Below are 27727 nucleotides of genomic sequence, written 5' to 3' on the forward strand. Positions count from 1 at the left end.
AGAGAGAGAGAGAGAGAGAGAGAGAGAGAGAGAGAGAGAGAGAGAGAGAACAACAATGACAGAGACAGAGAAAGAAAGGGGGTGGAAAGGGAGAGAGAGAGAAAGACAGATTGACAGAGACACAGAGACAGAGAGACAGAGAGACAGAGAGCCTTTGGAGGTGGAGAAATGTCTCTGTGGTTAAAAGCACTTGCTGCTCCTGCAGGGCATCCACGTTTAGTTGCCAGCACCCAAGTGCTAAATTAATACCATCTGCAAGTCCAGTTCATGGGGCTCTGGTGTCCTCCTTGGGTTTCTTCTGGCACCAAGCATCCATGTGGTGCAGATATATACATGCGTACTGGCAAAACATTTATACACATAACTGAAAAATAAACAAGTTTAAAAATAATGTCTTTTCTCATCAAATGACCTTCCAGGCCCTCGGAATCTATCATTTAGGTCTACTAAGTCCTCTCTCCATAAAGGTTCTTTATCCTATAATGCACATGATCAGACTTGGGTTTATATACTGAAGGTTCCACAACCCTTTAGAGGATAGTGAAGATAGAATTCCATTATTGCAGCCCATCAACTGAGTCTCACCAGATTCTTTCAGAGAATTCAGGGAAGATGTTATTACCAATAAACTTTGAAAACTTAGTAGCTATTCTTTCATTTTCTTCACCTCTTACTATTGCCCTGCTGTGGCCATTGACTCTAGGAAAGTTAGAATTGTTATAGTAGAAATGTAAAAAGAAACAGCCATTGTTCAAATATGGTTACATGAATATTATTTTCAACTACAGGTAGCAAAGAATGGCCTAGAAGATGTACATGTTGACTTAATGTCATATGATTAGATTTGGAAACGAATGCAGTTGGGAGCGAAGCCCTGAGAGATGGAAACAACAATAGAGGTAAGCTGGACGTTCATGATTGGGAAGAGAAAGGGTTTGGTCTTTAGGAACCACATAAGGAACAATGTTAGGCCGTGTGATGTGCAAGCCACCTCTAGTTTGCTGACAGAGTGCAAAGGGGAGCTGAGCTCAAGTTCTATAGATAAATTGTTGCACTAAAAAAGACACAAGAAAGACTAAAAAGGGTTCCTCAGCACAGAAGAACCCTTGAGCTGTGGTCACTGCTGGAAGATGCAATACATCATTAACAAGCATGGGACAGGAATATCACATACAGGAGAACCTGTGTGTGCTAGAGGACACACAGGCATGATAGCCTTTGGCAGAAGCACACACACACACACACACACAGAGAGAGAGAGAGAGAGAGAGAGAGAGAATATGAATCCTGGCATTCTGCTCCAAAATAAAGTAGAAAAGGCAGACTTCTTTTCACCCATATAGGCTGGTGTGGTAAAGGATAACTTCCAGGTCCTAAGTGTTGTCAGGAATGAGCAAGGGCAGGGGATATACCTGTTACACTAATGTAATTCTTCACATGAACTGCTTTTCTAACAAAACAATAACACATTGTTTACTACTAAATTTTCAGCTTCCATATGCTGATGCCCATATAATATCTTCAACAAAAAGGAAACCAAAACGTCCTTTCAATATTTTTGAGGAAAACAAGAAGCAACATACAAGAGTGAAAGAGAATTCTGTTATTGAGTTAATGTATCTAACCTTCCTATGTTCTCTCTTCTAGAATAAACACAATGGCTAACAATCATTTTGCTTATTCAGTAATCTAGAAATACTGTTTTATTCTGAATAGAAAAATGTGTTTAGAAGCATAAATATATGAAAAAGAATAATCAAATATATCTGAAGTACATATAATTGTACATGTACAGACATTTCCACATCTGTGCAGTGGTATTGCACATTTTAAGTACATTTATTGATTGTTGTAATTATATAACATATGCTTTTTCTCATGTTAAATAGCATAATAATTGACAAATGACTGCAGAAATGCCTACAGCATCAATGCCATAGTTTATTTAAAAATTAGCCTAATATAATAATAGGCTATTTCTACATTCATCATAATTGATAATTCAAGGAAGATAATAATGTTTATACAAACTCTTTTGTTTCTTGGGACAAATTACTAAAAATGGAATCACTATTTTAAAGTATGTAGTTTTGTTAATATTAAAAAAAATTCAAAGAAGTAAAAGTTCAAAATATTCCTAGACTTATAATGTTTTCTTACAACTTTACCAACAACGTATTCCCTATGAATTATGCATACTTATTTTATTTAAAAGCTATTGATGGCTTTGTGCTTTCAATTCTTATTTGTGCTTCCTGGGAGATTGATCACTTCATTGCATGTGGTCATTTCTCTTTCCTCATGACCTGCCTTTTTATAACATTTACTTTGTAGGAATTCTGTGATGGAATACTTTTTGTTTTTAATTTATAAACCTGGAACAGAAATATTTGTCAGATATGCTGCAGACTTCTTTCTTTAATATAACTCATGATGATTTGATATCTTTAATGTTTGAATTAAATATTCTAATTTACTGTGATTCATATTCTTCTTACTTTACACATAGAAGGACTCCCTGTTCTATTGTTTCTTTGGCACCAACCCTAGCAAACACATCATGTGGATGTATTACTCAGAATAATGAAAGAAAAGTCCTCCTTGACCTTCTAAACAGGTGATGGGGCTGACAGGATGGCTTAGTGGGTTGAGGTTGTAGTTGCCCATGTCTGATGACCTCACTTCCATTTCTGAAACCCATGTAGTAAACAGTGAACTAATTCTCAAAAGCTATTCTCTGTTCTTTACATACACAAAATTTGCACGCATACATGCATGCATGTATGTGTGCACACACAAAATAAATAAATAAAGAATAATCTCACAATATTAAAATGGACTACTTAAAGCAATAAAGAGTATACCCTCATTTTTAGATTTAGTGTTTCAACTTAATCTTCTTATGAATGGAATAGATAAATCAATTTCACAAAATAACTTCAGACACTTTTGTTGTCTACAGTCTGTAGTCAGTGGTGGGAAGTATTTAGCATCAGAGGCTACAGAATCAGAGTTTGACATGGATCCCAGATATGTCGCTGCAAAACTTTGTGTGTTTTGACATTTTATTTTTATTTATTTGAACTTCCTTTTTTCAGTCTGTTAAATGGGAAATGTAGCACATTCTACTATTTGGATACATTATAAATAGTATTTGCAATATGAGAAGAAGGTGCTAAGCTCTAAGTACTGAGCACATATCAACTGAAATTATTAACTATGACAGTTCCTCAGTTGATCTAGGATGCCACAATTCTGCATTAAATATATTACAGATATGATTTCTATTTCATTAAATTTTGTGAACATTAATTATTTATCTGTGTGCATATGTGTTGGTACATGCTTGCCATAAAATGTTTATAGAGATCTAAAGCTGGTTTTTTTCCTTGAACTCTGGCCATAGGACATAGTGACTAGTAATTTACCCTCTCAACTATCTCACCTTTCACTCTTCCTGTTTCTTACAATCACATTTCTAATTTCTGACTCCTATATTATTAGAGTAATGTACAGAATGCATTGTTATGAGCCTATTCAAGAAATAGTTTTCCATAGACAATAAAATAAGTCTTTCCCATTAGTCTTTTTGTTTATACATTTCTATCTATTATTATTCATTTTCTAGGTGACCTTGAAAGATACTTTGTCATGGTCCAAAAATTCACTCTGTTGGATCTTGTACTAGAGTATAATTAACATATAAATTGATTCCATGAAAATGTACCTGATTGTGTGACTGAAGCATCCTAGGCAAAAGACTCTGAAAACTATACAATTTTTCAACTTTTCTTCATACAAGCATTCAATGCTTAATATTAAATGGGTTCATTGTGTAATGCTGTTGTGCTCCACAATCTTGCAAGCCTTCTTCCTCAAACTGAGGTGATGAATCTCAAATGTACTGGCTTGTGGAAGTAGAAATTGAAACATAATTAACAGGTGGATCCTTGTTACATAATTAGAGCTCTAACAAGAAGAAATGTTACACAGAGGCGTGTCTACGTAGATTCAACAAACATCTGCAAATCAGGAAGAAGGCCCTCCTTCATTGGGCAGTGAACTTAATATCTCTATATGGCTCCCCAGACTCAAGGTCTATGAAAAATAGATGTCTATTATTTAAACCATGCAGTCCATATGTGTTTTGTAGCATCCTGACAGACTGAAACAAGTCATCAGGGTCAGTTAGATTTTAAAATATGTGTCAGTTATCTCATGAGACACTTTTCATTTGAAGCAATAGCAAAGGAAATTGCAGACCTGGCATCTCACCTATCATGTTACTACAGGATTTCAAAGAATCAATTAGTCTCAAAAGTAGTTGCTTCTTATCCTATTGAAGGAACACTGTTATTTGGTTAAACCTCTTAGATTTAAAATTGCACTAAAATACTGATGTGAGACGAGTCACATCGATGGTCGAAGGCTTTAGGCTGTCGACGATGGGCAACGTCAAGGGACTCCGATGTGGGTGAAAGGAGAGTGAGAGCCCTGTCTTAGGCCATGTAGGCTGCACCCACTCCCAGCACCACACACTCCTTTTCGGCTGCATTGGGTGGGCCCCTGGGAAGTGAACCTACAATAATCCCGTCATTGGGCTAACTCACAGCCATCCTAGTCTCTTGTAAATGTTCAAGTTACCAACCATTTGTCAGTTTGGGGTGTAATATTGTCATAAAGGAAGGCTCCCCAATGTTAGCGGCCATATCAAGGGTGGCCTTGGTTTAGGAAAAAGCCAATTTTTGTTGTGGTGATCAAGAGGCCAAGCTCTCTAGCGAGAGAAATGAGGGCAAAGCCAGGCATACCAGGAACCCTTCTGGAGGGCGTGGAAGTCTAGGGGTCGACCGTAGGGGGAGGCAGGGGAGCTGACAGCTGTGTCAGTCTCCTGCGGAGTCACTTCTGGATCCTCTTCAATTTTCAGCTGATGGTAATGAACTTCAATTGCCTTCTTGATGGCAGCTCACATCAGTGTTTTGGGGTTGTGAACTTGTCTAAGACCCCCCATAATTAGACATCCAAATTCAAAATTCACATAGTTGGGATTGATCATAAGACGCCTTCTCTAACTAAACAGAGAAGGGGGAGATGCCAGAAGCCAGGACTCTCGCCCTTACCCTCACCCCCTACCTTTCCCCACCTGCACAATGTCCTCTGAAACTTGGCAACTGCAAGATCCTGCTTAGCAACTGCAGATAGACTCAAAGCGGAGTACCATGTCTTCTTAAGAATAGCAGGGAGACCATAACTCAAGCAGTGTACCATATCTTCTGAAGAACAGCAGGTAGATCATAATTCAAGGCAGTGTACCATATAGACCATGACATGTTTCAAGGCACAGGCCAAGAAGATTTTGTACTTTTCCACCACCTGGTCCCTCTTACCCCCTCCCCTTGTAAAACATGCTAAAAAAAAGCATTTCATGTTCAAAAAAAAAGAAATTTAAAAAAATAAATTAAAAAAATTAAAAAAAATTGCACTAAAATAATCTCAACTTTTTATATACATTTCTAATTTTGCACAGTAATTATGTTTTGAAAGCCTTGCTCTGTGATGGAGAAATGCAAAAGAAAGTAGCTTTAAACTCAAAATATCATGATAGTTCGTGTCAAATCATAAATATGAAAATAAACTCCTACTCCAAAAATACTTTCATGGATAGAAATGTTATTAGCATGAAATATATTAGGAAGGAAAATAAGATGCCTGATTAACTGAATTCATGTTTCTTTTTTGAATCATGAAAGTATAACTAAAGATGACTGTGTATACAAGGAATGTTAATATCACCTACAGATGTACAAAGATATTATTTAAGAAAGTTTTCTGGAACTTTATGTTAACTAACCATTTTCTCAATGACTGGTGCCCATTGCAATAGCCGTATATCAACTCCGCATTAACACTCTACTCTATTACCTTTGGGTTGATTTAGATATAATTTACAACAATAAAATAATTCTATGCAATTTATTGCTAAATAAAAGTTAGCAAACTGAAGCCTTTGTACAGGAAGTAACTTTGACCATTTGCTAGTTAAAGAAACTATGACTACATCTTTGTGTGTATTTAAATGGCTCTGTTATTAAAAGCAATAAGCCAATTAATATAGAAGACAAAAGAATGTGCTGAAATGATATCAGGAAGGTGAAAGAACAGGTAGCATCCTCTTTTCTCACAGTATCCCTCAAGTAACTATCCACAAAGAATACATATATGATTATGACAGAATATGGTAGTGAGGTTGAGATATCTTCTTCCATTTCCCAACAGAAAACTTTAATATTTAAAAGTAAGAGAAATGGTTTCACTCTATGTTGCTTGTTACCTGGGACAGCCTAGCACCTGAAACTGAAGATTCCCTCTGACCCAAAAGGAAAGAGACTGGGAAGCACATTTTCCCAGCCTTTTAGGGCCCTGCATAGAGGGATACTTTTTGTCTTGCTACATGAGAGGTAGTGGAGCATCTTCTCAGCTAGATCACCAAGCATCAGTTAGTTATTAAGATTATAAACAGTTGTGGGGATCATAGTAAACAGTGTAAAAATATAGACACTGACCTCCCTTCTATCCAACATAGATACCAGGCTGCAAAGTCTCACCACTGCATTGATACACAGTTAACAAGTCTGTATGTCTGCCAGACTTGAGTCCCTAGACATGTTTCTCTTTCAGTCCTATCCTATGCTTTCCTTAAGGTAGCCCAATATCAAAAGTCCAGCATGTGAGCAAGTATCTGAGACTGTCCACCTTTTCCATCCCAATAGCCAGTAAGTAACATGACTGCAAAATATCTTGGTGTTCTGATTAATACTGCCACTGGCCTAAGGTTAAGGGGCACATCTACAACTAAATGTGAATGTATCTATATTAAGGAATACATATGTGCACACATACACACATACACATGTAACATCAATATTAAAAGCTTATTAATTTGGAAGAAATTTAAAGGGGGTATACAGAATGGTTTGGAGGGATGAAAGGGAGGAGAGTAAGGATGTGACTATATTGTAATTTCAAAAATAGAATACAAATAAATAAATCTGAAGCAAACATTTGTGAATTTACCTCACCCAAATGATGAAGCCCAGCACAGAACTTTCTTTGTTCAACTACAAATTACAATGAAAATTGTTGTTCAACCAGAGAAAATAACTTAAAATTCTAATCTGCCAAAAGCTATTACAGAACCCCAGTTGGTATTCCTGCATGAGACAGAATCCAGCCAGGGCATCTTACTGGGTCAATTCCATTCAACACCAGTGTACAGGCAGTGTCCAAAGTCAAGCTATGCAGTAGCAGAATTCTGGGCCAGACTCAACTGTGAAAATCTATCACCATCTGCCAAGGTCGGCAGAACTGGCACTTTCCTTACATGCTCAGGCATTAATGTAAAGACACAGAATTATAAAACCTGTCAAGTACATGCAAAACAAGCTCTCAGATGGATTGTCCATTTTGTTATATTATTAAGCTTAAATTTATGAAAACCAGTTCCAGTCTCTTGTCATTCTGACATGAATCTAAAAATGAGAAAGAATTTGGAAATTTCACAAATATTTGAAAATTGAGACGAATTATAAATATCCAAGAGTTTCAGCTGAGAAGGTCCCTTGATGGATAAAGTGTTTGTTGTGCAAGTATGGAGATCTGTATCAGATCCCAGTACCAAAATAAAAAGCCAGGCACAGCAATGTGTACTATAGTCCCAGCATTAGAAGGCACTGGAGGATCCCTGGTGTTGACTGGGCAGTCTAAACAACTAGTGAATTCCAGGTTGAGTGAGAATTACAGTGTCAAAAATAGGGTGTGTCATCCACTTATATTGATAACTTGAACTTCCTTTCTGATTTTATCATCTTGATATGCTTTAGCTGTTTTATTGCTCTAGCTAGAACTTCAAGTACTATATTGAATAGATATGAAGAGTAGGCATCCTTGTCTTATCCTTGATTTTAATGGAATTGCTCTAAGTTTCTCTCCATTTAGTTTGATGTTGGCTACTGGCTGGCTGTATATTTCTTTGTTTATGTTTAGGTTTGTGCCCTGTGTCCCTGATCTCTCTAATACTTTTAAGATGAAGGGGTATTGGATTTTGTTAAAGACGTTTTCAGCTTCTAATAAGATGATCATGTGGTTGTTTTCTTTAAGTTTGTTTATATTACGGATTAAATTGATAGATTATTATATATTGTGCCATTCCTGAACCTCTAGGATGAAGCCTACTTGATCATAATGGATGATGCTTTGTTGTGTTCCTGGATTTGGTTTGCAAATATTTATTGAGTATTTTTCATCAATGTTCATAAGCAAAATTGGTCTTAAGTTTTCTTTCTTTGTTGAGACTCTGCTTTAAGTATCAGGGTGACCATCATAGAATGAGTTTGGAAGTGTTCCTTTTGTTTCTATTTTCTGGTATAGTTTGAGGAATATTGGTAATGGCTCTTGTTTGAAAGTCTGGTAGAATTCTGCACTAAAACTATTTGGCCCTGAGCTGGTTTTGGTTGGGAGACTTTTGATGACTGTTTCTATTTCTTTACTAGTTATAGGGCTGTTTAGATAGCTTACCTGATCTTGATTTAACTTTGGTAACTGGTAACTGTCTAGAAAATCATCCATTTCATTAAAATTTTCCAATTTTATGGAGTACAGGCTTTTGAAGTAAACTTAATGATTCTTCGGATTTCCTCAGTATCTGTTGTTATGTCTCTTCATTTCTGATTTTGTTTATTTGCATATTTATCTCTCTGTCTTTTGGTTAGTTTGGCTAAGTGTGTCTATCTTGTTGATTTTCTCAAAGAACCAGAAGATACCCACACCCGAACAATGGATGGAGCTTGGGGAATCTTATGGAAAAACAGGAGGAAAGATTCTGGCCTCTAAGGAGATAGGAACTCCACAGGAAGAACAACTATGCCAACTAACCTGAATCCATAGGGCTCTCAGAGTCTGAACCACCAACCAAAGAACAAGCACAGGCTGGATTTCCCTGCACATATGTAGCAGATGTGTGGCTTAGTCTTTCTGTGGGTCCTGAACAACTGGAGGGGGTAGTAACCGAAAAGATATTACCTGTATGTGGGATATGTTCTTCTTGGTGGGCTGCATTGTCTGTCCTCAGTACCAGGGAATGTAAGTAGATAGATTTGTTGTGTCAGGGTGGGAGTGTATTCAGGGGGCCCCTCCAACTCAGAAGAGAAGAGGAGGGAGGAGAAGAGAAGTATTATGGGAGGGAATATGACCAAGACCATGTCAGTGAGTAGAATGTAAAGTGAATAAGAAAAAAATAGGATGTAGAAAATTAAGGAAGACACCAGGCATCAACATTTGATCTCCACAATCATATATACACATCACAAAAACTCTCACGCAAACATGCATGCACATGTACACATGTGTGCAAACACACAACTGATTTCAATTAAATAATATAATGCTATACTTCAAAGAGTTAAAAATAAAAAACAACAAAATAAACCGAAATGAACAGAAGGAATAAACTAAAAGGATGATTTGAAATGACTTATGGAGACATGGCATGAGCAACAATAGCAATAATGTTCAGACAGGGTTGTTTCAAATTAAAAAAATTATACACAGCAAATGAAGCAATTAACAAAATGAAGAAATCATCTTCATAGAGGAAAGAAATATGCTGATTACACGACATGTGAAAATGAATAACCAAAATACATAAAGAACTCATAAAACTCATTAGCAAAACCAAAAAGTAATGTGAAAAATCAGCAAAGGATTGCAAAAGATATGTCTCAAAAATGTCTTACACATACATGAATGCATGCAAACTCAGATTACAGAGGGTTACTATTTCATAACTGTTGGGATTGGTTGTTATGGATGCAATAAAGTGGCTAGCCTGGTAGCACCGGTTTGTAATTCTAGCTTGTAAGCAGGAGGCTGAGACTGACAGATTATAAATTCAAAGAAAGCCTGAACAACTACAGGAGATTCTTTCTTAAAAATAAAGTATATAAAAAGGAACAGAGACGCTTCGAGCAGCAACTTATGAAAGCAGATGCAGACATCCACACCCAAATGCTAAGCCAAGTTCAGGGAATCCTGAAGAAGAAGGGGCAAAAGAACACCACAAGAAAACAGACAGAATCATCTAAGCATCTAGTGGCTCACAGAGACTGAACTGTGTCAACCAGGGTACCTAAATGGGTCTGACGTAGGCCATCCACATATGTTATGTTCATGTAGCTCAGTCTTCTTGAGGGACTCCTAATCGTGGGAGCAGGGGCTGCCTCTGACACTTTTGCCTGCTTTTAAGAACCTTTTACTCTTATATGATTGCTTCTTCCAGGCTTAATATGAGAGGAGGTACTAGTCTTATTGCACCTTAATGTGCCATGTTTGGTTGGTATCCCTGAAAGTCCTGTCTTTTTCTGAAAGGAAACAGAGAAAGAAGTAATTGGGAGGTTGAGAGGGAGGAGGGAGAGGAAACTGTCAGAATATAATATTTGAGATAAGACTAAATTTAAAATTTTTTTTAAAGATTATTTTCCTATCATCGACCAATGGTCAATCCTCAGTTACTACAGAGAAGAAAACAGGTAAAAGTGTTGGGGTCAACAAGAATAAAAGAGAAATTTTGTACATTACTGATGAGAGCATAAATTAGTACAACCATTATTAAAATTACTGCAAAAACTAAAAATGCAACTATCACATTGTCTGGAAATATCACCATTATATTGATGTGTGAAACAGAAATCACCATCTTACCATTATAACACATTAGCCAAGATAAACACCTAATCATAAATGGATAAAGAAAAAGTAATATGTACACCATGAAATTCTACCCAGACTATTAAAAAGGGGGAAAATATGTCATTTGCAACAATATTCTTGACTCTGGAGAACACTGAGTGAATTGAATTAAGCCAGACATGGAAAAACAAGAATCACATGAAGTCATGAATATGTGGAATCCAAAGTTTTGAATTCTGAGAGCAGAATGATGTTACTTGAATATGGGGATAGTTTGGGGTGTTATTACTCACAAAGGGTACAAAGTTTCAAACTGAGAAAAGGAGTAATTATTAGATCTATTGCATAAGAAGATGACTATAATCAATAATGTGTATTTCAAAATAACAAAGGGTAAAATCAAATATTTTATAATAAAAATAAGAGAGGTAATTAGATATGCTAATTTATTGATATAACCATTATATATATATATTTGACACTGCTATAAAAATGCACATGGATACTGTACCCATGAAGACTCAACAATGTAATTGCTTCCACTAAGCCTGACACTGGCAAGACCACACCAGTGAACATGTCAACATACTCAGTGGGAAATTCATAAGATCCCAGTCCTTGTGAATGAACCACAACTTTAGTCACTACAAAGGGAGGAGAATCAGTTTTCTCCAGTTACTGACTCCTTGACAGGTTTCTCAACCCTAAGTAGTCAGCTGTAAATACATGTACATAAGAGAAAAAATAACTAAACTCAGTAGTGTGTGTGTGTGTGTGTGTGTAAAGTAATAATAATAACAGAAAAAAGGGGTTAACATCAGGAGTTGGAGGTAAGAAAAGAAGAAGTAGAAATAATAAAAATACCATACACTTACTTGTGAAATTCTGAAAAAAAAATAATAAAAAATGAAGACTATGAAGTAAAAAGAGAACGAGGACATTTCAAAACATATAAATAACATCTTTTGACATCTAAATTCAACTTCAGTTCTGCCAATTGTATTAAGAAAAGTCTCAAAGCCTTACATGCTGATCTATTTCTTTAAAGGTCATGCAATTTGAATGTTAAAGGAGGCATAAACTGATTTTTATTTCAACCTAGCTACTGTACCATCACTATAAAATTAGATCCTCTTTAAGCCAAACTAAGACTAACATCACAGTTTTTGTGAGTGAAATTGCTTGTCCATCATTCCTTCCCAATAATCTCCCCCTAGTGTTGTGTACAAAAAAAAAAAATCTAACTCTAACACTTTAAAGTGTCTCTCATTTTTATCTCTAGGTTCTTGTCCACATTTTAAATAAAAATATCAGAGCAGAAAGTTTTCAGAAAATGACAGAGAAGGGAAAAAGCCAAAAGGTGACTTCTCAATGTAACATTTAAAATGAAATGTGTTTATTGGACAGACTCATGCCTTTGCCTGCCTCAGAGACTGGCTTATTAAAATTTTTCATACAGCAGAGACCTTTTCCACTCAGCAGCTTTCTCCCTCTCTGCATTAACCTTTCCCTGAAGCAAGACCATACATGACATTGCAGCGAGAGTGCCAGAGGAAGCTTCACAGAGATTAATCATGGAGAGGACATTGCATTTCCCGTCAAACCAGCAGTGGTTCCTCTCTGCTGCCCACCGAGGACAAGAATGACCTCACAGGCACACCTGAGCATGGGGCAGCATATCTACATTTAACCTTACTGGGAAAAATTGGACAGATACAAATGGATCGTTGTCTTGGTTGTTCTCTGTATTTAATAGTTCCTAAATATGAACCGCATAGAAAACCCAAACAGGAGGAAAATCATTAACTCATTTTCTTCTTCAGGAGAAAAACTGATCACTAACATTTTTTTTTACTTTTCTGATGTGATTATGACTGACTATGGAAAAGAAAGGTGATGACAAGATGAAATATAGCTCTATATTTTCACAAAAGAAAGTGATAAATTCTACACACACTGGTTACTTCTTTATCTGAATAAATTATAAAACATAAATTTGTGCATTGTAATGCACAATAATAAACATTAGTGGTTCTGATAACTGAATTGATGGTTCTACAAACCAACAACAAAATTATATTTGGGTTTTTTTTAAAAAAAAATAGCGATTTTGTAAAACTGACATTTGCAAAAGAACTATACCATTTGCCACGTGCATCATAAGTTTTCCCATCAAGATTTTATAATGTAATAGGAACGTCAGATACATACATGCCACTTTTTGCATCTGTCTTTGGTAAGTTACTTCCTGTTATTGATACTATTCCAATAAGCAATGGAGCATGTGCCTACCTGTGGTCACCTGTGCCCACCTGTTCAGATATTTCTCTCATCTTACCATCTTCTATAATAAAATGATGACTCAACTTCACACAATCAACACACAGTTCAGCCTAGACTTGAATGTTCCCCATGCTCTCCACTACTCTCAGTAAAACACACAAGCTGACATTGGGCTACACATATTAAGTCATTTGGCAATAGTCTCCCGTATGTGAAAAGAAAATCTCCCATCCAAAGTAAAATTAATTTCCATATTAAATTTGTACTTTTTTGCAACTAAATTAATGACTGTCATTGAAATGTTGCTTCACTAGTCAAACTGTCAAGCTAAACTTCCATTTACTGTTTGCTTACAATCAGTTAAAAATTCTTCGAAAACTTTTTTTTATCTAGGTAAAGTCTTAGTGATTTGATGTTATAACAATTTTATACATGGATCATATTTATTAAACAATATACTATTATCCTTGAAGCCTCTGAAATAAAGCCATTTACAGGCCAAGCTCCTCTATGAAGGTATACAGGGACCTGGGATTGAGGAAGAAAATGACACTTACATTGCTGCTCGTCGCTGTTGTCCCCACAATGGTCTGTAAAGTCACACACATGGTCAGAAGGCAAAGAGACTCCATTACTGCACTGAAAGGCTTGGACTCCTTGCTGACCCAGTAAAGAAAGAGAAAGACAGACAGTCCAAAGGAAACAAAAAGCTCCATTCACTGAGAAGGCCAACACAGCAACCTTGGAGAGGAACATCCCTTGTTGTTGGGGATGCAAGGTCAGGCACTTAGAAGATGAACATTCATAATTGGAAGCTGTTCTTTTCTCTCTGTTTTCCTGATTTTTCTCCTGTGAGTGTGCACTCCAGTTTCCTTGATACAATTCTAAACAGATGACTCTCCAGGCAGTAACTTAATCGTTCAGAGGAAGGACTTTGGAAAATATTTAACTTGAGTAATTGCACCACATTTGAAGCTAGCTGAGCATGGCTGTTTATAACCCTGTATATAGTTATATGACCTTGTTATCTACTGAAAGAAAAAATCAAAAACAAAGAACAAATATGCAAATAGGAGGACGATAATAAAGTTGTAACTAATATAGGGACTTTCTGTCTTCATTCCTATGTAACCCCTTGCATGTACATTTGGGGCATTACTATCAGATCAGATTGTTAGAATTAGCTAATAAAACGCACCTCCCACCCCGCCAGGATGCAACCAACTCAGAACCTTGGGCATACTAAACACATTTCTTCCACCAATCTGTGTGTGTTTCATTTTCTTTTCTTTTTTTTTCAAAAGATATTCTCCCTACATAGATTAGGTTGGCCGTGTATTCCCAATCTTCCTGTCTCAGCCTTCTAAACTCTAAGAGTATGATAGATGTATAGGAGAAGAAACAGTTAAATTTGGGGTCAGGAACTTGAATTTACATAGCCTGTTGATAAGAATATTACTGGGTTTTTTTTTGTCTACCATGTACCAACTCATTTGTCTATACGCCTTAACTAGCTTTTACAAATAAAGCATATAACATGGGATGAGTACTCAGAAATAGCAGTGTACTGAAGTAGCTGATACACAGAGACATTAAATAAAGAATCACCATGTGGTTATAGCACATACCCTAAATTCTAGCACTTATGGAGCAGAGGCAAGTGGGTTTCTCTGAATCTGAGGCCAGTTTGGTCTACAGAGACAATTCCAGGGTAATCAGGGCTACATGGAAAATCACTGTCTTAAAAAAAAATAAAATTCTTAAATGAAGAATACCAGAGGGATCACAAATATATTTGTGATTAAATATTTCTTTACATACAATGTCTTGGGGCATTTAATTTTTATTTTTAAATTATCATTTAACCAGGATGACTTTGAACTCAGTATATTACCAAATTTGGACTTAAACTTGCCCTCCTGCCTCTAGGTCCTAAATGTGGGGATTAAAGGTATATATCACCATCCTTAGAGCTTCGAGTTGTTTTCAACTACTTTATTTTTTCTTAAATTTCTGGAATATAACTGAAAAATACAAAAATAACCCCCAAGATGGTAAGTAACTAGAAAAATATTGAGTGGGAAGACCAATGTTTAAGGATACAGAATGCACTTGTGCTGTTAGCAAAATAAATGTCCCCCTGTATTCCAGAAAAAAAGCATGTGTCCTTCCTTAAATGTCTGAACATTCAAGGCTCTTGAGGGATTCCTGTTTGTGCCTTATCATGAACATTTTACATGATGTACAGCATTTAAACATTCTATGATACACACTTTCTTCAGAAATATTTCTCCTCTAAATTTTATTTACGATGAGTGAATACTAATAATATATTCTTTATGTCTCTTTTCTGTTTTATCTTTTAACTATTGATTATCCTTAAAGTTTTATATAGTATCTCTGTCTTATGGTTTCTGTTGCTATGAAGAGACACCATGACCACCACAATACATATAGAGGAAAGCATTTCATTGTGGCTGGCTTGCAGTTCAGAGTTTTAGTCTATTATGGTGTGAAGCATGGTGGCATGCAGGTGGACATGGTCCTGGAGAAGTAGCTGTAAGTTCTACAGTTAGATATTAGGCAATGGGAAGAGAGAGAAGAACACTGGGTCTGGCTTGAGCATCTGAAACCTCAAAGCCCACACCCATTGACATACTTCCTCCAAAAAGCCATATCTACATCCAAAAACCACACTTCTTAATAGGGCCACTCCTTATGAGTCTATGAGGGACATTTTCATTCAAACCATTGCAGTGTTATTTTCAGTTCAGCTTTTACATGCTTCTCAACTTTCTCTTCACTTCTATGACATTGGAAATTATTTGTTTATTGTTGTTTTCTAAAGCTATGCCTGCAATCCTGACTGATTTTTCTCCTTCCTGTATACACATGAACACACACACATGTTCATACACATGTGCACAAATACATATACACACATGCTAATTGATGTATATACTTGTATCAATAATTAAATCTATTTTCCTGTTCCATGCCTAATCAACCAGAAGTAACTCTGTGTTTCATATTTCAATGAGTAATTACTTTGTTGGGCTACTCACCTTAGGAACATGTGTTGTTCCTGAATCATTCTCACCCATTTTATCTTTTTTAAAAATATTTATTTATTTTTATTTATATGATTACACTGCAGCTGTCTTCTCACACATACCAGAAGAGTACATCAGACCCCAATACAGATGGTTGTGAGCCACCATGTGGTTGCTGGGAATTGGACTCAGGACCTATGGAGTAGCAGTCAGTGCTCTTAACCACTGAACCATCTCTCCAGCCCCACCCATTTTTATCTTATCCAATAAAGGTTGTATCTTCTATGTGAGAAATGCAGATGATCAATTTTCATTTCTATGTCATTCCAAATTTGATATTTTCCGCATAACTCATTTTCTGTTCTTTAAGCACAGTGTTAACTCTAAAGTGAAAACAGATTCTTACTGACTTACTTCTAAAATAAGTAAAATATTAAAATAATTAATGTGATTCACAAATGCAGTTTGCCTATTCAAGTACAATGTATATCCTCCTTTCTTAATCTCTGTTGCAAACTTACTGGACTTCTTCTGAAAATGTCTCATAACTCCAGTTTCCTTCATCTCTTCAAGTCAATATTCTGTACTGACTTTCTGTCTTGGAGGATTATAAAGAGACAAATTTGAAATGCTCCCAATGGCTCATGTCTTGGACACTTGTTCCCCCCAGCTGATGGCACTATGTTGGGAGTCTGAGGAAATCTTAGGTGCTTGAATCTACCTGGTAGAAAGTAGTCACTAGGGGCATGCATTTGAAGAGTATATGTGTCCCTTGGTTTCTCCCTTTCTCATTGTTTTCTGGCCTGCTCTAATGTGGGTAGCAGCATCTACATGTACCTGCTGGCATGAGGGAAGTTGCTTAGCAACACCTTCACCAAGGAAGTGGTCTGAAACAAGAAGTCAGGTAAGCTTTTTTGCTCTGAAGTAATTGTTGTCATCCATTTTGCCCCTGCAATATAAGCTAATAAAAGTAATTTTCAACAGAATACCTTAGTCAGTTAGCCAAAAGAGGAATAAGTTTGATTCCTATATCATCTCTCAACCTTCATTGCTCATTAACTTCATTCGCTTATAATGGAGAGAATTAAACAGCATATATATTAGAACTCTTGATCTACTATGTAGAACTTATTCCATCTATCTGCCAAAATCTCATTTTCACTCTTCACTTCTGGCAACCATGATTTATTTCCAATTTCTCTACATTAGAACTTTAAAATTTTTAGATTCCATATATGCACTGTCATGCAATAGCATAAATCTTTCTTTCTTATTTTGAATTATTTCGCTTCTAACTTTATCCTCTTGGATCATCCAGTGGTAGCAAATGGCAAGATCTGGGGATTTTATTGGAGCTCAATAATTGCATGTTTCAATTGTCTGTTTAACTGTTTCATCCATTCATGAACAAATGGACATAAGTTGCTTCCAAATTTTGTCTACTGTGATAAAGTGTGTGTGTGTGTGTGTGTGTGTGTGTGTATTTAGAGAGAGAGAGAGAGGCAAATATAAATAGATATGATGGTGTGTCAAGGTGAGAAGGGGTAGACATGTGATGGCAGTGCTTTGTTATCAACTTGGCTACATCTGGAATTTGCTAAACACACATGGCTAGTGATACCTGTGAGAGATTTTTTCTTAATTAAACCATTTGAAATGGGAAAACTCACTTTTGAGGTAGGATAATCCATCTTTTACTTGGGCCACACTTTCTGCTGCCAGCTTATATAAAGGATATTGGCGAGTCTCTTCATTCGTTGTTATTAGAGGCTACTTCTTTGGGATTCTGGCATATACTGAAGACCAGACAAGGTATCCAGCCTTGTGAATGGAACAAGTATTGGATTTTTGGATCTTCCATTTGTGGACAGCCATTGTTGGACTAGTTGGACCACAGCCTGTAAGCTGTTCTTGCATATGAATATGGGATATATGATAGATAGATAGATAGATAGATAGATAGATAGATAGATAGATAGATTAATAAATATAAGTTATATAATACATAATCTACTCAATTAGATAGATAGATAGATAGATAGATAGATAGATAGATAGATAGATAGATAGATAGATAGATTTTCATTCTATCTGTTCTATTCCTCAAGAAAATGCTGACTAATACAGATTTTGTTACCAGGAGAGAAGCTTCCAATCATGAGTTGTGTTTTATTTGACACACCAGGCCATAATGTAGGATGTGAACAGTAGCAACTCATTATCAAATAAAAGTGGTATATATGTGATCAAGCCTAAGCAGATCCCAAAATCACAAGCAAGTTATATGAAGAAATTACCCAAACATGTATGTTTTCTACTCCTGTTACAATGCTGTCTACTGCCAATCATGTACTTATAGTCTCAAGGAGCATGCCCCAAGATCAATTAAGTGAAAAAGAGAAGACTAGGGCCTACCTTAATGATGGTTCCCACATTTTTCATGCACTACCCAGAAATCGACAACAGCACCATTACAATATTGTTCTAGGACAACTCTGAAAGATACAAACAAAGAAAAATCATCATAGTGGGCAGAACTTTGGGCAGTACACATGATAATATATTTTGTTTGGTAGGATAAAATGGCTAGATGTCTAATTGTTCACTAATACATAGGCTGGAGCCAATAGACTGGTTGGAGAACCAGGATAGTTATGTCCCACACAAACAAAAAGTCACAAAGGTCTGCTAAAGTCACAAAAGGTGACTTTAGCAGAGGAAGACTTCAATTATGAAGTTGATTGGATGACCCATTCTATGAACAATCAGCTTCTTTCCCCACCCATCCCTGTCATTGCCCAGTGAGCCCGTGAAAAAAAGTAGCCACCATGGCAGAAATGGAAATGTACTTAGGCTTGACAAAATGGACTTCCACTCATAAGGCTGACCTGGCTACAGCTGTTAAAGAATGCCAAATCTGAGAATAGCAGATACCAACATTAAGCCCAGATACGGCATCATTCCTCAGGGTGACCAGCCAACAACCTGGTGGCAGACTGACTACACTAGACAAATTTCTCCATGGAAAATACATTTTTTTCTTTATTAGAGTAGATACTTATTCTGGTTATGGATTTGTTTGCCTTTAGTGAATATAATGCTTCTGCAAAACTGCAATGCAAGGATTTACACAGAATGACTTATCCACGATCATGGTGTTCCTCACAGAATTTCTTCTGACTGAGGAAATCACTTAACAGTCAGAGAAGTGTGACACTAGGTCAAAGATCATGGACTCCATTTGACTTACCATGTCCCTCACCATCCTGAAGCATCTGAACTGATAGAAAGATGGAGTGGCCCATTGAAGACAGTGATGGTGCCAATAAAAGGTGTCAGCAGCCTGGCAGGCTGGGGAAGGGATCTCTAGAAAGTGGTACATGCTTTTAATCAGCATTCAATATATGATAGTTTCCTCTCACAGTCAAGATCTACAGGTCCAATAATTAATGGGCAGAAAAAGGAATACTCCCACTTGCTATCATCCCTAATGACCCACAACAAACATTCCACTGAACTTAAAGCTCAGACATCGCCCTGGCCACCTTGACTTCTATAGGCCTTAAATCAACAAGCTAAAGGGGATGGAGGGTGATTGATCCAGATTACCATGGGGAAATTGGATTTTCTTCCACAATGGAAGTTAAGAAAAATTATGTCTGAGTGTGGAAGAACCTTTAGGTTCTCCATGGAAAAGACATTTTGTCTTCATTAGAGTAGGTACTTATTCTGGTTATGGATTTGTTTGCCTTTCATGAACATAATGCTTCTGCAAAACTGCCATGCAAGGATTTACACAGAATGACTTATCCACGATCATGGTATTCCACACAGAATACATGGCATTCTCTTAATGCTGCTATATCCTGAGAGTAAAGTTAATCGGAAACTGTAACAACCTTACTCAGGCAAGATGGCAAAAGATACAGATCCTTTAGGAAGGAAGGTAGGGGTTACTCCTCCAGGGAAAGGCCCAAGTTCTTCTGAGGGAGGGAAATATAGAATGGTGGTAGAGTGGGGTAGTTATAAATACCAGCCAAGGCAAGAGGAACAGTTGCAGAAATGAGGATTATAATTGACATCAGTGTTTCTATCATATTTTGTTAAGAATAAAGTTGTTTAGTTATATATGTTTTCTGTTTTAGATTTACCAGATAACATAAAATCAATTAAGAGAATATCACTAGTCATCATATTTAAGTTTTGATATGCTAAAACAATGTCCCTCATGGGACAGTCACATATTCTAAAATTTATAATGCATTTACAGTTATACAAGGGATATCATGTTAGGCAAAGTTGAGTGTGTGTGTGTGTGTGTGTGTGTGTGTGTGTGTGTGTGTGTGTGATAGGCAGAGACAGAGACAGACAGAGAGACAGAGAGAGACAGAGACAGAGAGAGACAGAAAAAGACAGAGCCCTGCTGAGTGAGCAAATGTTAACTGCTTCTGTCCTACATCAAATGAAAAGTGAATAAGCTATCTGAGCTAACGGGCATGTAAACTTGTTTCATGACTAATATCCCTTTATTCTCCCTGCATATCATTGAATACTCAGAATATACACAATAAAATTTTTTCTGTAACATTCTCCTTGAAATCCTTTTTAAAATTAATTGATGTATTCACCTTACAATCCAATATCAGCTTCCCCTCTCTTCCTAGTCCCCCCTCTCTCAGCTCATCCCGTCATTCCCCTCTCTCCTCAAAGAAAAGGTAAAGGCCAAGGCTGGAAAGATGGCTTTGTATGGAAAGGTGCTTTCTTTACAAGTCTGCCAGCCTGAGTTCAAGCTCCAGAACCCACAAAACCAGGAGAAACTCAAACCCCAAAAAAGCCGCCCTGTGGTACTGGCATGATGGTTCCATAGTTAACGGTAGCTGCCATTGACTCTAACCACTTGAGTTCCCTCCCAAGCATCCATACTGTGGAAGAACAGGATCCTGCAAGTTGTACAAGTTTGTATACCTCTGACCTGTATAAGCAGCTATGAGACATGTATGGACACACACACACACACACACACACAAATGCCCTAGGACATGCAAATGAATGAATGAATGAATGAATGAATGAATGAATGAATCAGAAGAATTCAAAATGTAATAAATATGTAAAATTAAGAAAAAGAAGAATCTTACTTTGTGGCTAATTTTCCCTGGAGCTATGCTATATCTATTACTATGCTGTATAACACATTTCATTTGTGCATACGCATGAAACAGGGCATGACTCTGACTTTTTATCCTTGCTTCTCTGGCAAACTCTAGTTGCACAAACAACTAAATTTGATTGTCACCTGAATGAAAATAATGAAAGATTACAATAATTTTACCTTATATTAAGAGTTTACTAGCAAAGATGCTACAAATAAGACTTCTTAAGCACCATCACATGATGGATTTGGTCATCTTTTTTTCTTTCTAAAGCTTTTGTTAGTTTTCAAGGCCTCTTAGCATTTGAAATTTCATTTTTATATAACAGAAACTCTCACATCTCACAACACAACGTCAATGGAGGATACTAATGCATAAAGTTTACTTCACATTTTTGTCTTTTAAAAAGGTTTGAGAAGGTGGAAAGAAGAAAGATAAGAAAAATGAATAAGGAATAAAGAAGAGAAATAAGAAAAGAAAGAAAACAGAAAACAGCATGAAATAAGGTGAGAAGACAGAAGGATTTCAATTTTATATCCTGATTCTAAATTCAGGTGTCATAATTTTTAATATATTAACTTTTTAATTTTGAAAAAGTCACATATGTTGCTGTTACAGTTGTTTATTACCTACTTTCAGATGGTAAACTGCTTCATTAATGATTACTAGCCACTAAAACTAGCTGTATCTTATGTTGTTCAAATGTCATTTATAATTCAGAGAATAAATGAACCAGGATGATGAAACCCAAATAAGCCAGGACAGCTCAGTAGGGTGACATTTGCTGAGACAAATTTATCTTTTACTTCAAAAGACAAAATTAATTTCAACTGGTTACACTTTCTCTATAGGTACCAGAGGGGGTAATTAATTAGAGAATATAGATACCAAGCAGGTTGATTCTATCTGGGGTGAGTTTAATGATGCCCAGTGTTCTGACCCTTACTGAGGGCTTCTTCTTGTCTTGTTTTATCACATCAAAACATTACCCTTGTATTAATCCCTATGTTACATTTAAAAGCTGTAACTCAGATATAGTAGACATCTTTCCAGGATCATATAACAATTTAAAAGGAACCCTGGACATAAACTCTAAATAGAAACATCCATTGAGGTCTAGCAGTGACTGGGTAGAAATTTATTAACAGGGATCTCATTGTGGTAATTATGAAGTTCCTAGGAAAGATGCCAAGTGTGATATATGCAATAAACATCTTAAATATAGATTTATACTTCTACAAAAAATAAAGTACCTATTTTTTACTAACCATTAGGACTAGGCAAAAGAAAGATGGAATTGATAGATACAATACAGAATAATTCAGTGGTTATGACTTTAAGAGAATTTACAACCTATAGGTATATACAGATATTTATTAAAATGAGCATACAGTGCTTCTAATTTTGGTTTTAAAAAGGTGGATTGCATTTTGTGTTTTAAAACCAGTTACTCGATGATCTGACAGGATGGCTCAGCAGGAAAGGGTGCTTGTTGTACAAGTCCAACTACTTGAGCTTTTCCCTGTAACTCAAGGTAAAAGAAAAGAACCAACTCCCAGAGCATGTCATCTGATATCCACACTCATGTCAAGCCATGTTGAGTCCTGCCTACAAGTACTCAAGTACCTACAACACATCTCTGACACAAACACATACAACAATGCTAAAAATCTAGGTGGGAAATAAGCCAACTCTAAGATTACCCAAAGAAGCTCTATGTTGGGTAAAAAATAATATAAATTTTAAATGCAGAACTAAGTGCTAAACTTGGGAAATGAAAAGCAAGTGTTAAGAACAGAAAGAGAGTGATGAATATAGAGCTGGTGAGCAAGTTTGTTGTTAAAATACTTTAGGGGAAGCTTCTAATGTAAAGAAGGCCAGCCAGATGAGGAGAAATAATGCCAAGACCAGCGCCACATTGTACTTAAAAAGAAACAGATCCTTAAAAGATTTCAATCTGAAAAAACTAGAAAATTATTACTGATACTGCTTCATGAACAAAGTACAGCAATTTGGTAAAGAAAAATTCCTGATATTTTTTAAAAATCCACTTCAGGATTTCCACAGATTATGGTCATTAAAATTAGAGGTTACCATGAGACATCATCTACCATGTGCAAAGCAAGTTCATGACAGAGAGAACATAAAGGAAATAAAGCAACTACCTAGAATAGTGAGATTAAACCCTAAAAACGCAGGCAACACACAGGCGCTATCTGATAAATAGACATGACCTTGTGAGTAACCACCAAAATTATAATTGCGGCAATGAAAAATAAAGCAGAGAGTATAAACAGAGCACAGTAAAAACGAACACAGAGTTTAGTAAACTGAATGTGGAATGTATAAGTAATGCAGCTTACATGAGAAATATGAAAGTAAGAAATATAGCTTAAGAGACACAAGATGGCGAGGCTCAATATGTGACTAGACGAAGTTCACAGAAGTGCTATGTGAAACAATGAACTCAGCTAATGATTTAAATAATTTTCCCAGAAATGAAGAAAGATACAAACTTGATGTATCAGGGTACAGTATAAATGAAGACAAATTCAATTAGTTTCTCTGTTAGCAGACGCGTGTGTGTGTGTGTATGTGTGTGTGTGTGTGTGTGTGTGTGTGTGAGAGAGAGAGAGAGAGAGAGAGAGAGAGAGACTGTCTTAAAAACAAAGAGACAATACATAATATGTACAAAGCAATACTGTTTACACTCTCAATATCTCACCATCAGTGATATGAAGAAAAGAAACTAGAAAAATGTTTTATGCTAAGAAGAAAAACAATCAGAGGACAAGTACTAGCTAGTAATTCTAATGTTTATTTGGGATAGCCAGTGGCTTAGCAAAATGGCTACCATACAGTAACTTCTGGACATGCATTTATGAACTCACAGCAGATGGGTCACCTGCAGAGGACCTTCAAAAGATGAAGCCAGTCAATGATGAAGAAGGGACTCACAACATTCTCCCTCAGCTCCCAGAGCTGAGGAGCTTTGGCAGCTGAAGACTGCCCGGGGAGAGAGTGTCAGTTTTTTTCAGGGAAGTGGCTCTACTTATGATGTTCATGCTGCAGTGCATGGCCCCACGCCTCTCCAGACATGAAATTGGGAAGGGTGTGGTTTAAGAGTGGGTCTAAGAAAAGTTGGAGGAGAAATGTGATATTGATGTGATCAAAATACATTGTTCACATGCACAAGACTCTCAAAGAATGAATACAAAATTGAGTTTTTTTCCCAAAAGCTTCAACATAATGAATATATTTAAAATTATAACCCCTGGGAGAATATATCTAGAAATAAAATGCTAACTCATCAAACTAGATTCCTTCTATTTCAGAAACTCAGTGTGTCATAGATGACTGCTGATAGAAATGCGGCTCAGTGCCAAGAGACAGACAAAAATAAGGCATTTAAAACTGGAAATTTAGAAAAACAAAAAGAAAACATGAATTAGTCATATGGCTTGGGAATTTGGGACCTCTTCAAGTCTAGTCCTGTGCACTCTTCTATGTTTGCTGATCAAGTGATGGAGTCTTCAACGCATGGTGCGGTGGGTCATGTCGCATCCTGTTTACTTAAGGCTGCACCAGTGGCAGCATCATTGGTGTCTCACAGATAGGACTCTATCTGTCCGTAGTAGTCATTTCTCAAGAATAGAAGAAATATTTGCTGGCTTTGATCAAAAGAGATAGAACCTGGCAATGTGTTGCTATTATATTAGATAGTTCTGTGGGGTGGATTAATCTTTCACAGATGTTCAAGAACTTTGGTTTATTTAGCCACCACACATTTCCCTTTATACACATCTTTTTTCAAAACTTCAAAGGATCTAACTGACTTTTCTGCCTCTTCCTTAGAAATGTGAGGGACAGAATGGAGCAAATTGTCTTCCAGTTCCAATTAGCTCTCAATTCTCCATAACTTCATGAAAATATCGTGTGTGTGTGTGCGTGTGTGTGCGTGTGTGTGTGTGTGTGTGTGTGTGTGTGTGTGTTTAATAAATTTCTGCATATATAGACTTCCCAAAGGCTCTGAGTAACCAGCTTGTTCATGGTGGCCAGATTTTCCAGAACAAGTCATGTTCGTCATGGGCGAACACAGTGCCTTGTCCAATAATAAGGTCATCAAATCTCTCCAAACCACAAATGGAGTGATTGTGCCTTAAAGTAACAGTAAGGGCTGGAAAGATGACTTACTCAGTAAAGTGTTTGCTGTGTGCTGTAGGATATCTCATCAAACTGTGAACCTCAAGATTTTATACTAGAAAAAAGTCTGTATCTAGTTGTGAGACGGTTGAGTCCTAGCTCACATTAATCCAAGAGCCTCCTGTTTATTGTAAACAAGAATAAATAAACAAGAATAAATAAAGTCAGCCACAGGTTGAGAGGCAGAACAAGCATCCAGTTGACAGGGAGTAAACATAGAAAAAAAAACATAGAGAGTGAAAGGAAGTCAGATGGGTGGATAGAGAGACACATCAGAAGCAGGCAATAGGGATATTCAGTTGGAAAGGTTTAAAGAATGTGGAGGAGAGCAGGCTCTTCTGAGATGTTGGTTGAGGGGTAAGGTCAGCTGAGTGCCTTCTCTGCTTCTCTGAGCCAATAGGCTTTCACCCCAGCATCTGACTACTGAGTCTTCATTTGATAAAATTGATGATTGGATTTAAAAGAAAAAAACTTAAGAGCTGCAAAGGCACAAGAACCTTAGTTCAAACCTCTAGCCCTCATATAAAATCGGTGGTGTTCTCTAGTAATTCCAGCACCAAAAAGCAGAGACCCCAATACACGAGACTCCTTGCCCAGCTAATCTAGCTGAATTGGAGAATGCCAATAACAGACTTTGTTTCAAAAAGTAAAGTAGAGGGAAGCTGTTGCGCACTAGTATGGAAACGTGTTGGTCCCCGTTTACCAGCCCGGGATGGCCCCCCAAGTCTTGGACTCTGTGGAACAGCTCCGGGCTGCTGGTAACCAGAACTTCCGCGGTGGCCAGAACCGCGAGGCCTCTGCGTTGTATGAGCACGCACTGCGGCTGCTGCAGGCATGAGGTTCTGCGGACCCAGAAGAAGAAAGTGTTCTGTACTCCAATCATCCAGCGTGCTACTTGAAGGATGGGAACTGCACAGATTGCATCAAAGATTGCGCTTCAGCACTGGCTTGGTTCCCTTCAGCATCAGGCGCTTGCTGTGAAGAGCATCTGTGTACGAGGCCCTGGAGAAGTACTCCCTGGCCTATGTTGACTATAAAACTGTGATGCAGATTGATAACGGTGTGGCACCAGCCCTGGAAGGCATCAACAGAAAACCAGAGCTCTCATGGACTCCCTTGGACCTGAGTGGTGCCAGAAGCTGCCCCATATCCCTGTGGTGCCTATTTCAGCCCAGAAGAGATGGAATTCCTTGCCTTCGGAAAACCACAAAGTGACAGCTAAAACCAAATCCAAAGAAACCACAGCTACAAAGAGCAGAGTGCCTTCTGCTGGAGATGTGGAGAGAGCCAACGTTCTGAAGGAAGAGGGCAATGAGCTTGTAATGAAAGGCAACCATAAGAAAGCTATTGAGAAGTACAGTGAAAGCCTCTTGGTTAGAAGCCTGGAATCTGCCACATACAGCAACAGAGCACTCCATCATCGGGTCCTGAAGCAGTACAAGGAGGCAGTAAAGGACTGCACAGAAGCCCTCAAGTTGGATAGGAAGAATGTAAAGGCATTTTACAGACGGGCTCAAGCCCACAAGGCACTCAAGGACTGTAAATCCAGCCTTGCGGATATTAGCAGCCTCCTACAAATTGAACCTAGGAATGGCGCTGCACAGAAGTTATGGCAGGAAGTTAACCAGAACATGAACTAAACCATAAGAGGGCAGCAAGAACCCTGTCCTTGACCTTCACAGAGAATCTAGGGCCTCCCCTGCATTTGCCCCCAATACCCAGCATGCCACCAAGGGAGTGCAAAATCAACCCCACTTTGACTCCTTGGAGAGGTAGCAGCCTTCCACCTGAGAAGTTTTGCTTGTTCAGATTAAGTCCATTACAGACAAGCACAGGACTCTTTTCTTTTTTCTTCCTTTTTTCCCCCCCAGAAAGGTCCCCACTAGAATTAAAAAGAAGCGTGAAGCCAGAGCCCTGGCCTCATCCTCTTGCTTCTGCCTGGCCCTTATCAACAGAGTCCTTGAGTCAGATGTGTACAGACTGGGTGCCTTGTGGCTTCCTATGACACCATGCCTCTGCAGTTCAACTGAACTGGGAGAGTAGCACTGATAGGCTGAAAGCGCTTGCTTACCTACACCCACAGCAGCATGTTCTCCAAGGCTGCCATCTCCCCAAGGGTACAGCTGCTACCTGCATCCTGTCCTTGGCACAGTGGCCTGTGTTGAGCCCCAGTGCCTTTAGTCCAGGCCCTTTGTGGGAAGGCAGAGCCTAGCCCTTAGAAGCTCTGTGCTGTTGCCTTCTTTATGAACTACCTACCATGTTCAAAGAGCCCATATTTCTCCTGGGATGGGGAGA

The 27727-nt window shown here is 37.5% G+C and overlaps 1 protein-coding gene and 1 pseudogene across 1 annotated transcript in view; one reads left to right on the forward strand and one right to left on the reverse strand.

Annotated features, from left to right (window-relative positions):
* Malrd1 (MAM and LDL receptor class A domain containing 1) overlaps nt 1-13927 on the reverse strand; it is a 639509-nt gene extending 625582 nt beyond the window's left edge. Inside the window, exon 1 of the mRNA XM_028764924.1 lies at nt 13581-13927. Coding sequence (XP_028620757.1) covers nt 13581-13779 — 199 coding nt within the window. The 5' untranslated portion in view covers nt 13780-13927. The remainder of the gene's footprint in view (nt 1-13580) is intronic.
* Nucleotides 13928-26144: 12217 nt separating this feature from the next.
* LOC114618951 lies at nt 26145-27080 on the forward strand (annotated as a pseudogene).
* The last annotated feature ends 647 nt before the right edge of the window (nt 27081-27727 follow it).

The sequence above is a fragment of the Grammomys surdaster genome, unplaced genomic scaffold (genome assembly GCF_004785775.1).
Source record: "Grammomys surdaster isolate TR1022 unplaced genomic scaffold, NIH_TR_1.0 146, whole genome shotgun sequence".
NCBI classification, from domain to species: domain Eukaryota; kingdom Metazoa; phylum Chordata; class Mammalia; order Rodentia; family Muridae; genus Grammomys; species Grammomys surdaster.